Genomic DNA, 15,048 nt, shown 5'->3' on the forward strand with positions numbered 1-15,048 from the left:
TGGTAGAAATAATACCCTTGTGTCTCATTTGAATAAATCACAATGAAACATATATCTATACTTGGGCCTTAGTTTGTTGAATAACAAACACTAAGCTCCCACTGAGTTTAGGAACTCTTTAGATATATTATGAAAAGATATTCTGAATTTATTTTTCAATACACTAGAGGAAAAATCGCCATGTGCTTCCCTTCAAGTGCGGCTCATTTAGTAAATTGGCAGCACTTGAGAGCACTAAAAAAAAAGAAATAATACATTTTCACAAGTGCGGGCTCATTTTAAAAAATTGGCAGCACTTGAATTCAAGTGCGGGCTTTAAACTCAAGTGCGGGCTCATTTTACAAAAGAGCCGCACAAAATATTTCTAAAAATATTTCTCAAAATCTTTTCATTTCCCGCTTCTCCTCCTTACCCTTCTCTGGTTCCCACTTCTCTCTCCTTCCCCTCTCTGGTTCTCTAATTCTCTGCTCATTCCCCTTCTCTAGTTTCTAACAAGCCGTTGATGTTCCCCCTACCACCGACGTTGTTCCCTTACCGTCGACGCTTCCTCTTCCAGCCGTGGGTTAAAAACCCTAATTTGTAATTGTAACCTGCTTGTTGATGTTAATTGAGGTTGTTTTGAGCAGTTGAGCTTCATGATTCAACCTCTAGTGAGCTTCGCTTCTCTTGCCACTCCTATCAATTTTTGTTTTACATATTATTTCTATGTATTTGAAGTTTTATTTTTCTAGGGTTTCTTTGTATTTCAGACTCTAAATTTTTATAATTTCTTTTTGGTTGATATTGTGGTGACAAATTCGATTGGGCAGGAGAAGAGAAATCTGAAGATTTTGTATTGTTTCCCCATCAACCTTCAACATCGAACTCGTAAGGAGGTTTGTCAATCTAATTTCTTAAATTTACTTCTAAACTCCTATTTGATTTTGTGCTTGATCTAGTTTCTTTTGTGTTGTAGCTTTCTTTTTTCTTGTTTTGGTGGCCTGGGTAAAAATTTGGAATTTTTTGGGTGCATAATGTAATGAAATAGTTTTAATATCAGTCTAATTATAGGGAAGTCAGTCTAATTACAGTGAAGGTGATTTATGTCAGCTGGTTTTTTAGGAGTTTTCTTATTGATGGGAGTCCAATAAGATCAAGGGTGTAGTCGTGTAGAAGCTAGTGTTAATAACTGGTAATATTAGGTGAGGAACGACCGAATGAATCATACTAACTACCTAGTTTCCCTAGTTCTCTTGAAAATTCTTTCTATTCGCACGGTATACTTTTAATAGAAGAGAGGACATTCATGCTTCCTAGTTCTCTTGAAAATTCTTTCTATTCACATGATTTTTTATAATTTTTCTGTAATTCGCTAAGAAGGGAGAGAATGAGCTAAACTGGACAACAAACAATCTGCCAGGTTAACTGATGAACTAGAGTTTCACAGAACATCATTGTCTGAAGTAACATTTACAAAAATGCATCAAGTTGAGTTGCACTATTCTGTAATTGCGGTGCATTTTCTAATGGCCGTTGTTAATGAAATGTTGCTAATTATGTTTCGTGTATCTATCACTAAGATCCCAGTCCCACTAGTTATGATATGTAGGATTGTCGAGCTAGGTAACAAGATTTTGGTTGGGACAAGTTCTAATCTTTTCGAATCTTTATGCTTTGTAGAGGCGGTATCTTGCTTGGAGCAGGCTGTAAATAGCTTCCTTGAAATGGAAAACTCAATATGTGTGCTAGATTCTATAAGGTAAACTAAATGGTTGAAAGTTGGTTTTGCTCTATTTGGTTGATACACGAGTTAATTTCTTTCTAATATCTCTATAATATCACCTTTTAACTTTATTTTTAATTAGGTCGATTTTGATGATGATTAGAAACTCTTTCGTTTATAATTATGCACATTACGCCTGATCAATTGCACATGGGTCATTATATCCTTTATATGAAAGGGATAATGACAATTTATTTGCTCATTATCACTAATGATTCATCTCATTTGCATAGGAAATCGTTGTAATATATGAGACTGATAAAAATTTGGAGCAGGATATTGCTTGGTATGAGAAAGTTGCATATCTTTTAAAAAGTGAAGAGGTGACAACCTCTGAAAATTAGAACAGACAGAAAGTTGCACAATATTTTGCTTGGTAAGTGTAAATTATGTTTTCCTTGGTAAATTGGTGACGCAATATGCCAATAGCAGGTTGTTAGGCTTCTTTAAAGTTCAGTTGAATGGTTACTATTAGCCCCAAATCTATCTCTAACTATACATTTCTAGTCTCCCAGAAAGTATAATTAGGGATATAATTTCTAATTAGCATGCAGATGTCGAGAGTGAGCAGATCAAAGATAGTGGGATGCCTTGGTTGTGGTTCATTCATACAATCCCAGACGTAAAGTTCCGCATAGCAGTATCTCAATAAGTGATTTGAACCTTTGCTTATCCAAAGCATTGCTGCTGCTCAAAATTACTCTGGTAATATATTTCAACCTGTGAGAGCTATTCGGGATTGCCGGATCAGCAGTATAGTAGCACTTTTCGGAATTAGAAACCACATTCGTTTTTGATGTTATTAATCTTATTATTAGTAATATATGACCATTTTATGATGGCTATGATATGATCTTGAGATTAAAATATATGCACCCCCGTCTTAGTGCGTTGGCTATCACGTTTACTGTCAACACTCTAGATCTTTGTCGCAGTGAAATCAACATTGTAATCTATCCTACTTTACTGTCGTGCTAATATCACTGACTCACCACCACTAGTTGAATGGCACCGCGACTTTGTTACTTCAGTTACTCAAAACCAGCTGAATGTTGTGTTAATTATCTTTGGATGAGATGAAACCTTTTAGTATTCGTTATCTGGAGTCCTAGAGCTCACTTGTAACCAGTAAGCAACTAGTTTATTTGTTCTAATCTTCTGATCATATCTATAACTTTTCCCCTTCCATCGTTCTGGTTCATAGTGTTTGTCATTTGTGATTAATTGTTCTCCTGTCAGGAACTTTCTTTTTTTTAATTAAATTTATTCCGTTGATGAGCGTCGGCAAAGCCTCATTTATGCACTTAGTTAACTAGTTTAGTATGTCTGCTAGCCTGAGGTTCTGAGTGCACTTGAAGTCCTGATTATTTTCTGTGATAATCTGTGACTAACTACGAATACTTCTGTAAACTTCTTGAGCAGCCTCAATCCAAATGCCACGTGTCGGGTATCAAGATGGATCAGTCGATCAGATCGAGCAATTTGGTATTCTATTGAGCGTCTTTTGCGAAAATATTCCTCGATATATGGCATTAAGATTTACGTGTATGTCTCTCTAAAACCATTCCCAGTTCCTCTTTCTTGTAGTCAGCTGTGCTTTTTCCTGAGCTTGAATTGTGAACCTCTCCCCCCTCTGATTTTGTGCAGGTATTATTGCAGGAAGCCTTCACGGTATGAAATGTATTTGCAGTCAATGCCTGAATGTAGTATTTCCAGTCAGTGCAACATTAGAATGATGAATCTCAATGGTCAGATTTGGATTTGTATCTTGAAGAGCCAGTCTTACCACAGATGTATAACTTCATCGTGTTGCACTGGTGGAAAGAAAACGGGTTCAAGTATCCTCAGCTTTCTTGGATGGCTTGCAACTTCCTGGCCATTCCTCTGTCTGTTGTGACTCATTCTGATGCATACTACACTGAGCGAAGGGAAGCTAATTGGAGATTGTTGTCTTTCAAACCTGAACTGATAAATGCCTTGAAGTGCACTAGGAGCTGGAAATTTGGTTATGTAAGAAGTAATATAAGGTACATATGCTGAATAAACTTGTACTACGTACTACGGAGTAGATTTTATATTTTGCATTATTTCTAACTGAACATCCCTCTCAAAATTTTCTTGCTTATGCAGCTGCTCCGAGGCTCAATTGAACTTTTATGAGACCGTTATGAGATCATGAGTAGAGCTAGGACTTGGAGTTTTGAAGCATAGTATGCTGTATTATCATGGTTATTGTGGGAGAGTGCAGGTAGAGAATTATCAGAGTCTTCTGGTTTATGGAACTTTTAAGTTATTTTCTTGACAATGTGAACTATAGGTGGAAGTAAGGACTTTTGTTGATTTTCTTTTTAATTGGTAGGAAATCAACTACTTGTATCTATTTAGCTGATATTTTTTGCATCGGCATTGTTGAGAATGATATGGCTTGCCAATGTTAGTTGACATTGAAGCTTATTTTTGGTATAATTGTAATGTAATCGACTTTTATATTTACAATTATATACTATTCAATTTAATTATATATATAATTGGATACTTTTTTATTTGATGTATGGAGGTTAACTAGTGGCGTGGTCCAATTGTATAATATATGAAGCCGAGAATTGGTTATATAATAAATCTAGATCAAGTGCGGCTCATTTATATGCCATGTGCGGCTCATTTTTATACCTGTGCTGCCCATTTCTAGGTCAAGTGCGGGCTCAATTCCGAAATTGGCAGCACCAAATTTGTCAAGTGCGGGCTCATTTTCAAAATTGGCAGCACTAAATTTGTCAAGTGCGGGCTCATATTCCAAAATTGGCAGCAACAAATTAGTCAAGTGCGGGCTCATTTTTCAAATTGGCTTTGGCAGCACTTGAGAAACATCAAGTGCGGGCAGTCCATGTGTTGCACATGTAAAAGCCCGCACTAAACCCCTTAAAATGAGCCCGCACTTGAGGTTTTTCCCTCTAGTGATAGCTTTGACGAATTTGGTTTAGTTTGGTGGTAGTTGAGCATTTTGTTTTAGAAATTATAGGAAAAGTCTTTACGATCCATCATTGATCGAATCAAGTACTAATCGACTTCGATCATTCCAACTTAGATATGCCATATCTTATGGAGCTAGATCGTGAAATTACAACACACAATCATTGATGACCATTTTTGGTCTCAAGTAATCATCAACATGATCTATCCTAGATCTTTATGATTTCTTGCCATGTGGATTTTATACTTCTGAATCTTTGAACTAGCCAAACAAATTCAAACTTATATCACTTTGAGTAAATAAACCAATATTCACTCAAATTTAGGTGAAATAATAAAGTCATAAAATCTCTTTCTTTAGCTTTGAACTCTATCGTCTAGGCGTTCTAAAAATAGTTCATATCTTTTGTTACTTTCAACAAGTAAGACTAGCTTGTCTTGAATTGATCTAGAAATCAATAAACTTTCAAAAGTCCATCAAAATAGAGCTTATGAATGTTAACTTGTTGATATGGTCTAAGCAACAATGCCAAAGTTTTGTGGAACTCAAATCAAGAGATTGATTTGAACCTAGTAAAGTTCTTTTTGTTAAAGAGTTGTTTGTTTTAATCAAGCATATTGACTCAACCCGTAAATGACCATTCCATTCAAATAAACAAACAAACATTGTTTTTGTTCTTCTTGAATGTGAGTCTTTCTGTGTTTGAAACAGAAATTTAGGTATGCTGATTATGGAACAAAATAACCATTAAGTTCCAGCCTTGAAAGGACTTAAAACAAACTAGATGACCCTACAACTAATGTAGCATTTCCATGCTTCATTTCCCACTTGTAGGCCATTAGTGTAGCCTAGCTTCCATTGTTTGAGTTATTACCGAAGTAAGAACCTCAAGCGGTATATGATACCAAGGAAGTTTGATTGCTAGGTCACTTCTCTTTAAACATAAACTTATAGGTAGAAACGGAATTGTAAATTCCTTTTATTTGTTCCTTTGTTTTCCTATTTCTTGTACCTTTCTAATAGCCTTAAGAATTGAATTCTTTAGTGTTGACTTTTATACTTTGTTTAGACATGTCCAATGTCACTCCAACAAAGTTCTTACCATTTATGTTGAATATTCTGTTTCAACTAGATGATCTTACCAGAAGCTTCTAAAGTTCTCTAAGCATCGATCTATTTGAATGTCTAGGGACTAGACTCATTCGAGAATTAAATGGACAAAGATATTAGGTTGTTAACCATTGGTAAAGCTGAGCGTTTAAACTTAATGCTTTATGATCTCAAAACTACATTGTATTTTTTTTGAATCCACAAGCACCAATCGGTTCGCCATTCGATTTTGATATTCGAAAACAACCATAAAAGTCGCTAAAACAAACGTACATTTTAAATTGCTCACTTTCTCTCATTTCCGTGAATCGTTCTTGGATTCACTACCAATCGAGGAAATTTACTGTTACCTTTCTAAAAGGATTTATTGCAGTAAAAGATATTTAATTATAAACAATAATTAAAACATACATTGAAGCATGCAAAGTCTAAACATTTATCATGAGTAATAACTTGAAAATTAAAGCAATCATGCAATTTAAACAAGTTATTGGCATTTTATTCGATTTTATTGTTCCGGCAGGTGTGAATAAAATGATTCCAAGACCCTTAAATCATTGAAAAATTAAGCACATTATTTATTTTGACTCAATTCTAAAATATTTTAGGTGAGCAAAAGCCTTTTGCTAAAAGTCTAGAAACTACTCTTGGTTGATAGGTACGTCTAAGGACTTATTAGGTAAACCTATCAATTTTGCCACGACATAAAAGGACTCCTTACTTATATCGTTGAGTTTCACCAAAACTAACATGTACTCACAATTATTTGTGTACCTTACCCCTTTGGGATCAATAAGTAACACCTCGCTGAGCGTAAAACTATTACTAGATTGATGTAAAGGTTATCCAAGTAAGTGTTATTTTGGCATGACACCTTTTAACTCAATTTTTAAGTTTGGAACTTAAGGCTCTTACTATGTTGGTTAGATTTTAAGTGAACTAAAATCCTTAATCATGCAACATAATCAAGCCACAATCTCATGCATATTTAAGACATATTTAACAGCAATAAATAACTTAAAACATGCATAAGATAAATGTGATCTAGTATGGCCCGACTTCATCTTGAAGCTTCAACTTCAAAGTCCGTCTTAAAAATGGTTGGAAACTTCGTCTTGAATTTCACCGTGGGAGGCGCCATTTTCTTCAAATATGATAAGCTATAATTAAACTAATTACAACGATTTGATGGTACGCAGACCATATGTGAATTGAAAAAACAAACTTTGGTGCATTAGACCAATTACATTCAAATTAATGGTACGCAGACCATATTTTCTATCCTATTTGGGCCATACTAGTCACTTCATAACCTGCAAAACAGTACATATACAATATATACCATTCACCCATTCATTATCGTGAATGGCCCACATAGATGGTTAGTAAAACACGTTATGCATCACATAAATATTTGCAGCAATTAATCAAGGGCACCAATAATCTACCAATTATTCAGTCCTTATTAATTCTAATCAAGTTGTTTAACCTTAAAGGATTTGTAGACATAATCAAGAGTTTATGACTAAAATTGCTCCCACTTAAACCAATAACTTTATATGCTTTACTAATTTTAAACATAAAAATGTATTTCTAGTCTAACCGGAAACATACAAGTTTAATTAAAATTTAAAGCTCATATAAAATTATAATTGAATCTATTTATTTAATTTATTTTTCAGTTGAATTAAATGAATTTAAATTAACTCAAGGTGTAATTTTAGTAACATAATTAGTATAAATAAAAATTTATAATAATTATAATATTCAAAATTAAAATCCGAGAAAACAATTTAAATTATTAATTTTAAAATTAATTAAAATTATTTCCGAACTGAAAATCTCAGATTAAAATTCAAAACGATTCAATCGTAACACGACGAGCACTTGGGCTTGCGCCCAAGTCCCATCGTGTACACGACTGGTTTCTGCACAAGGCACACATAGCTCCACGCAACACGCAGCTACACGCACACGCAGCCATCGCTGGCCACGCTGCGCGCAGCCTCTGTGCTGTGTCGCGTCTGCTGCTGCTTTCCCTCGCGAGGCATCGCTCGCTGCACGCGAGCCAACGCTCGCTGGCGCGAGGCAGTGCGCGCTGTGGCGCAGCTCACTTGCTGCCCACAAGCGACTGCTCGCTTTGCCTTGCCCCTCGCCCACGCACATCGCATAGCACACACGACCAACACCTCTGCTTCGCGCACGCGCCATGCTATGCTGCTCGCTGCATCCGTACCACACGGGCGACGAGCTCCCTTACTCTTCGTCGCGTGCCCACACTATACAACACCCCTTAAGGGTATCACGTAGCTTCCTTTGCTTTGTGCGTGCAACATTTATGAGCGTTTTCATAAAAATTTTAAATTTTTGAATTTAAAATTAACGATAAATTAATAAATCATATTAATTTCATAATTTTAGGTCGAAAAATCGAAAATTTATTAATCAATCAATTTCCGATTAACATGGATTCAAATCTAGGTCATAACAATTTAAAATTTAACATAAATTAACAATTTTTATGGTGGATTTTAATCATGGATACCTAATTAAATTATTAATTAATTATGAAAAATAAATCAATTCTATATTATTCGAATTTCAACAAATTAATCATAATTACAAATTAGGTTGTATAATTAACAAGTCTAGGCATTCATAATTGTTAAACATATATTGTAGCTCAATCAAAAACTCAAGATTTATCAACAAGAATCGCAAATATTCAATTTAACATCTTAAATTTACAAACTTTTGCGTTCGAAAAACTTAAACCTCCGAAAAGTCATAGTTAGGCTTCGAATTTGGGAATCCTGGGTTCGGCCGAAAAATCCTAATTTTGTCAAAATTTTAGAATGCCTTTTAAATGCGAAATTGACACAAAAATCACTCGATTTGGTGGAGTAACGAATATTCTGCCGAAAAACTGCGTACATATAATTAAATAAACGCAATTTGCAATTAATTACGAAAACTAATCACCCCTTTAATTCCTTGAAAATTTGTAAAATTTAACCATTTTCATGCAATTTAGATTATGAAAATAATAAGAAGCTCGTGACACCACTGTTAGGTTATGATACATATGAAAAACATAAATCATGCGGAAAAATCTTAATGCCAGGAAACATATTATTTACATATAATCATTTAGCATAATTCAGATGCATACACTTTGTAGCGTGACCTCCCTAGCTGCGCCCGAACCGAACAAGAACAAGTATTTAGGACTCCAAGTGTCGTCCCTCCGTAGATAGTCCACAACACGTCCGGATCCGCCTTAAGCTTGACCAACTAGAATCGCCCTTAAGGTACTATAAATTTCGGCTAATAGGGCAAGAGTGTATGGCTGATTTTTGCGAAAATCTTACCTTTGAATACTTGAATCTTTCGTGTATAAATTTGTGACCCTAGGCACATATTTATAGTGTTATGGAAAAGGACTTAGAATCCTATTAGAATACCAATTTAGTTTAATTAGAATCCTATTAGGACTCTTATTAAATAAAATCTATCTACTAGGATTAGAATTTAATCATAGAACAAATTCTAATAGCTTTAGGATTTGTATTGCACACAACCGTACACGAGCACGAGCACGAGCACCACCCGCGCAAGACTTGCGGCCCACGCGAGCTGCACTCGCTCGCAGCCAAAATGTCGCAGCCCAGATTTGCTCCGTGCGCGCTAAGGCCTTGTTTTGCTTGGCCTTGCGCTGGGCCTGGCGGAGCTTGGCTGTGTGCGATTGATGCCTGTGGCTTGCTGGGTGTGAGGGGGTCGAAAAAGCACGAGGCTAATGCGTGACCTCGTCCCTCGTGGGCGTGACGTTTCTTTTTGTCAAATCAAGTGTAATTGGATTTCCTGTGAGTTTACACCCAATTGACTAGTAATATAGGAGTCGCCATTCAGTTTTTAACGACAATGAGAAAAACTGACAAAACCCGGTTATCGTGACATAAAGGGAGTGCAATTATGTTTGACCACGACGGCCATAGGTTCCCTTGTGATCCCTAGTGTGGGGATCGCTCAACGTACACCCGCAGGGCAGAGATTGAGGGTTTGGGGGACTGTAACTACCGAGAGGAGTACTCGCTCTTCGATAACTCCAGAGGCAGGATATCCTTACTAGCTCAGCATAAATAATTGAAGGGACATGCGTTAATTATTAAACTAATCTGAATTGATTTTAGCAATATGCAATACATAATACTAGATCGATCGTGATTATCTTGTTTAGATTGATTTAAGGGACCTAGCATGATAGTTCAATTGTCCAAGATATTATCTTTGTTAGGCGTGATAGAACAATCAGATTAATAGTTTAACAGTTTTATAAAAGGGCGAGGAAAGCGATTAAATCATGCGAAGGGACACATTACGACGCACCCTTGAGAGGTGCGTCATGGTTCTCAGAAAACTAACCACTTTGGCTTTGCTATTTCTCCTTTTATTTAACGAATCTCAAGTTTCCGGGCTTAATTCTTTAGCTACAAGGGACAGGATACGTTCTGTTCTATTTTTGGATCGATTGCGACAGAACACGGGATCAATTTCGCAGCGTGAGGCTTAGGCTTAGGGGTTGGAGTCAATACTCAGAATATGAATTGTGTGTGTTTTTTCACGTCGAATTTGGGGCTGTATTTATAGGGAAGAGTTCGTGGAAAGATAGAATTTTAGAGCACTAATCCAAGAGGAATTAGGAGAGAACACGTACCCAGGTAATTTCAGCGCCCAGGGCTGGGCGCCGAAGATTTCGGCGCCCAGGGCTGGGCGCCGAAGATTTCGGCGCCCAGGGCTGGGCGCCGAAGATTTCGGCGCCCAGAGCCAGGCGTTGAAAATAGGGTCTGGGCCGTATTTCCTTGTCAGATTTGGACTCGTGGAATACGGAGTCTTTGAGACTTATCCGAGTCTTTTAGTGCGTATTAACTTTATGACGGAATGCGTCTGGGCCCGTTACGAACTCTAGGTTCGTTAGGATTTTAATTAATACGTAACTCTTATTTTCGAGCTATACTAGGAATAGGATTCCTCTTGCAAATTCTATCTCTTTTAGGATTTATGTTGGAGTGCAACACCTAATTCTGACAGGTTTCTATCTTTTATGTCTTGCCACTTTTAGTAACTACCCGTTACTGCAGTTACTATTTTTAGCAGGTTTCTATAAATAGCAGGTTCGGGTGAAATGAAAAGGGTGATCGAGATTCGTTATTTTATAGGAGATGCGTTGCCAAGTGGAGATTTATGTTCTCATCATCGAACCTTCCCTTTCGGGAATGGGGACAAAAGTAGGTGTCTACAGTTAGCCCCCACTTTGAAAGAGTCTCGGGATGAGACGATGGTCAAAGTACGGGACGAAGTGCGTCACACAAGCCATAGTGTATGTGACTTGTTTTGCGAGGGTCTCACGAGCCCCCGAGTGATAACATTTGACTTAAGGGTCATTACTTGAAGTGTCGACATATCCCTCACGTGTCATTGGGATTTGTCAACGGATAGTATAGAAACTCCCTCACTTTGTCATTGGAAGTATCTAAAGATGCGTAGAAACTCCCTCACTTTGTCATTGGAAGTAGCTACAGATGTTTTCGAAATCAAAGCTATAAAGTGCAATTGGGCCTGGCCAAGCCCAATCACGAGGTAAAAATGTTTTTAAAGATTCTCATTTTCAGGGTTAGCTAAACGAGAAAACCCCATTGTTTTTATGGGACGTAAAATGAAGGAAAATCCAGCACATCGTTCTTTTTTGGAAAAACGAAAAACCAATCCTTTTATTTTTGGAAAAAGTGAAAACCAGAAAAAGTTAAGGCTGCAGCGACTAAGGACCTGCGCGGTTAGTGGCGCAGACCCCGCCGGCTAAAGATGGCGAGCCTGTCCGCTAAGGGTGGACACCCCGTCCGATAGAAGTGGACGAATCTGTTTTGAAGTTTGTTTGTTTTCTTTTGAAAATAAGGACCTACGCGGTTTGTGACGTAGACCCCGCCGGCTAAAGATGGCGAGCCTGTCCGCTAAGGGTGGACACCCCGTCCGATAGAAGTGGACGAGTCTGTTTTGAAGTTCGTTTGTTTTTTTTTTTAAATAAGGACCTACGCGGTTTGTGACGTAGACTCCGCCGGCTAAAGATGGCGAGCCTATTTTGAATTTGAAGATTTTATTTTTCGAAAACTGAGGACCTGCACGGCTAGTGACACAGACCCCGCCCGCTGAAGGTGGGCGAGCCCTGTCCGCTGAGGGTGGACGTCCCTGAATTCGTTTTTTTGATTTGGAACTCGCATGGTTCGTGGCGCGATCTTGCCCGATTGAGGTGGGCAAGTTCCTATTTCTTTTGTTCATCGTGATTTCTTTTGAGAATTTCTTTTCTTATTCATTCTCGCAGGAGCGAATTCTTTCGAGGGATGCTCGGATTTAGTTGCAACCTGAATGTGGGTTGACAACGTGCTTAGACGGACCATTATCCTGTGGTCATCATCTTTTCATGGTTAGGGGACTATGTATAAGTATCAACAGCGACCTTTGTCTTTGAGGTCGTAATCCGGTTTTATCTTTTGAGATTATCCAAACACGGGACTGTGTACAACGTAGTCTGGGAATATTGTTTTATCTTTGCATACTCTCTTTTGAAATATACATTTTCTTTCGAGCCCCCAAGCACTCGTGCTTGACGGTCATTTCTTGTCAAAGAGGTTCCTTGGGGATACGCATTTTTGTAATGTCCTTGATCGTGTTTGGGATCGTGCTCGTAAGTGCGAGCGATTTTTGTAGTGGTGTGGTACTCTTGACAAAGCCGTGAGGTGCGACTTTTAGTAAAGAAATCGGCAATTTTCGAGTCGAATGGATACGGCAGGGCCCTATAGAAGTCAGGGGCCTTTTCTGGGTCTGGGATCATTTTCGGCGCCCATGCCTGGGCGTTAAAATTTCAGCGCCCAGCTCTGGGCGCTGAGAATGATTTCTGGCGATGTTTCTTGATGACACAGTTGGCCTCTTGTTCGTTCGTTCGTTTACTTCACTTGGAAATTCTACGTATTCTCTTCTTTTTTGTTTTTTTCTTTATTTTTTGGAACGTAGAATTTTATTAGAGATCACAATGAGTTGAGTGATCGTGATGATTTCTCGAAAAGCCGTAGCCGATTGGTGGACTACGGTGTTTGTCGCTTTGGGGCGATTATTTAAAGGAACTGTCGCTCTTTAAGGTGTACAGTTATTGCAATAGTTGGGCGAGTCCATATGGCCCGAGGAACATACTTTGAGGCGTAAGACTTTGATCGCTCTTGCATATATTTTTCCTATTGAACGCGTTCGTGAATGATGATATGTATGTGCGAACGAGCGTTCATAGAATGTCCGTTGTGTGCGGTCCATTAATCAGTTCGCTTGAATCATTTTTTTTGAGCAATGACTGATGTTGAATAGTTTGCTTAGAAGCTTGATAGGGTTCAGGCCCATTCATGAAGTGGGCTCAAGCATCGTGCCCTTTTTTATCGTTCAAACATTTACTTTAAGATTTTTTATTTTGCTATGGTCGTTTCGTAGCTTGGAGCCCCCAAGTATGCATGTTGCGATGCTTCCTTTTGGCGTACGATTTTTGTAGGTTCTTTCGAGAAAGATGCCTTGGGGTTCCGCTCGTGTAGGTGCGAGCTATCCCTGTCGTGGTAGGTAATATTTTTCTACCTTTAATCCTTAATGTAAAAGTCATGTGGCTTGCATTTGGGCGATAAGTAGTCTTTGCCTCTTACTCTTGGTCGTGCCCGCATTAGTTCCATATGCCTTACTCTTTTTTTTTAGACTTGTACCGTGGGATGGTTGAACTTATGGTGCAACGTAGGCTTGTGTGGCCTAACAGCGTGTCTTAGAACATTCCTCCAGGTGTTGGGATATCATTATTATTTTTTGCATTGGAGTACTTCATCACGCCTCGTTCAGGTGCTCGAACAAGTGTAGCACCTTTCTGCGTGGGTGTGCACGGCTTATTAATTCGTTCGATGCGAGGATTCATAGATGTTTCTTCTTGTTTTTATGCCAGGGCAAACTTTGGCGAGCAGAGAGATTCAACGCCCAGGCTGGGGCGTTAAAGATATCGGCGCCCAGCTCTGGGCGTTGAAAATGATTTATGGGTATAATTTGACAGTTTTTATCCTTGATTTTTCTTTCTCTTTTGCTTTGGAACGACGTAGACTGTGTAACGGGTGATTGTAGGGCGAGCGTTATGTGCAGTAGTTTGATCGGAGTTTTGGTAACTCGCGATTTTCAGTTACCCTCGTTAGTGGGGTGACTTTATATATTCTAAGTAGCGCTTAGAATTTGGGAGGGGTTGTAGCCATTCAAAGGTTCGTTTTACACGATCAAACCTTAGGATTGTGCCCCTATGACGTGTGTATAGCATTAGCGTCGAGAATTTGCGATAAAATCGTCATTTCGAGCATTTTTAGAGTGTTTTTCTCAAGCCCCCAATTGTAGCTACGGGATTGGCTTGGTGCTATAATTCTTGGCATACGTTTTTATGCATTCATGGTGACATGGATCATGAATAGTTTGAGCCAGACTCGTTTACTGCGAGGTATGTTCGAGTAGTGATTTGCTACTCCTCTCGTAAATGTCGTATTGTGCGACATTGCCATGGTCAAGGTAGTCACATGTTGAAGTGTGCCTTGACCAAAAGCTAGGTGCCTTTCTTTACCCATAACCATATTTAGAAATCTTTTGACTCACTTGCAACATCGAGATAAACGCATACTTAGTTTAAACCAACGACACTTTATTATGTTCGAAGAAGTCTTTGAAAATTATTTGAAGTCCGAGTCCTACTGTGTACAATCCGAGGTGTCCTAAGTAAGTTGACTTATAGAAGGGTTCGTACAGGATTACATGAGTGAATCAAAATACTGTTACAATTTTTGGAATGCTGTATAAGGATTTGCTGGAAGCCAGGGTGCAGGCGTCAAGGTATTACTTGTGCCCGTGTGGCACATGTTTTAGGCTTTTAGACCCATCTTTTCCGGAATTGCGGGAATATAAACCGTTTTCAAATTGACTTAGATTTACTTGGTGTATGTCTGCACAAAAGGTCAAGGTATACTTAGTTTTTTCCCTAGCTCTTTCATTTCAATTTTTTAGCCCCCAGTTGCTATTATGTCTTCCCATTAACGATGCTTTTAGATTTCGATTTTAGATGCCCGTGTCATATGTCTGAGTAGGGTGAGCCTTGGTTAAG

At 38.2% G+C, this 15,048-nt stretch overlaps 1 protein-coding gene across 8 annotated transcripts; it reads left to right on the forward strand.

Annotated features, from left to right (window-relative positions):
• The first annotated feature begins 361 nt into the window (after window positions 1-361).
• Window positions 362-4,290, forward strand: LOC110779410 (zinc finger BED domain-containing protein DAYSLEEPER-like). 8 transcript variants are annotated; one of them, XM_056843776.1, is made up of 7 exons: window positions 367-650; window positions 810-875; window positions 1,660-2,467; window positions 3,185-3,307; window positions 3,410-3,433; window positions 3,516-3,789; window positions 3,893-4,290. In XM_056843776.1, the coding sequence occupies exons 4-7, from the start codon at window positions 3,196-3,198 to the stop codon at window positions 3,939-3,941; spliced, it is 459 nt and encodes a 152-aa protein (XP_056699754.1). In that variant the 5' UTR covers window positions 367-650; window positions 810-875; window positions 1,660-2,467; window positions 3,185-3,195; the 3' UTR covers window positions 3,942-4,290. The 8 variants fall into 8 exon arrangements, 7 of the variants coding, with proteins under 7 accessions (XP_056699754.1, XP_056699755.1, XP_056699756.1 ...); XM_056843777.1 differs by having other exon boundaries at window positions 1,660-2,138; window positions 2,310-3,307; XM_056843778.1 differs by having other exon boundaries at window positions 1,660-2,138; window positions 2,317-3,307.
• Window positions 4,291-15,048: the final 10,758 nt, after the last annotated feature.

This window comes from Spinacia oleracea, chromosome 4 (genome assembly GCF_020520425.1).
Source record: "Spinacia oleracea cultivar Varoflay chromosome 4, BTI_SOV_V1, whole genome shotgun sequence".
In the NCBI taxonomy this organism is placed as follows: domain Eukaryota; kingdom Viridiplantae; phylum Streptophyta; class Magnoliopsida; order Caryophyllales; family Amaranthaceae; genus Spinacia; species Spinacia oleracea.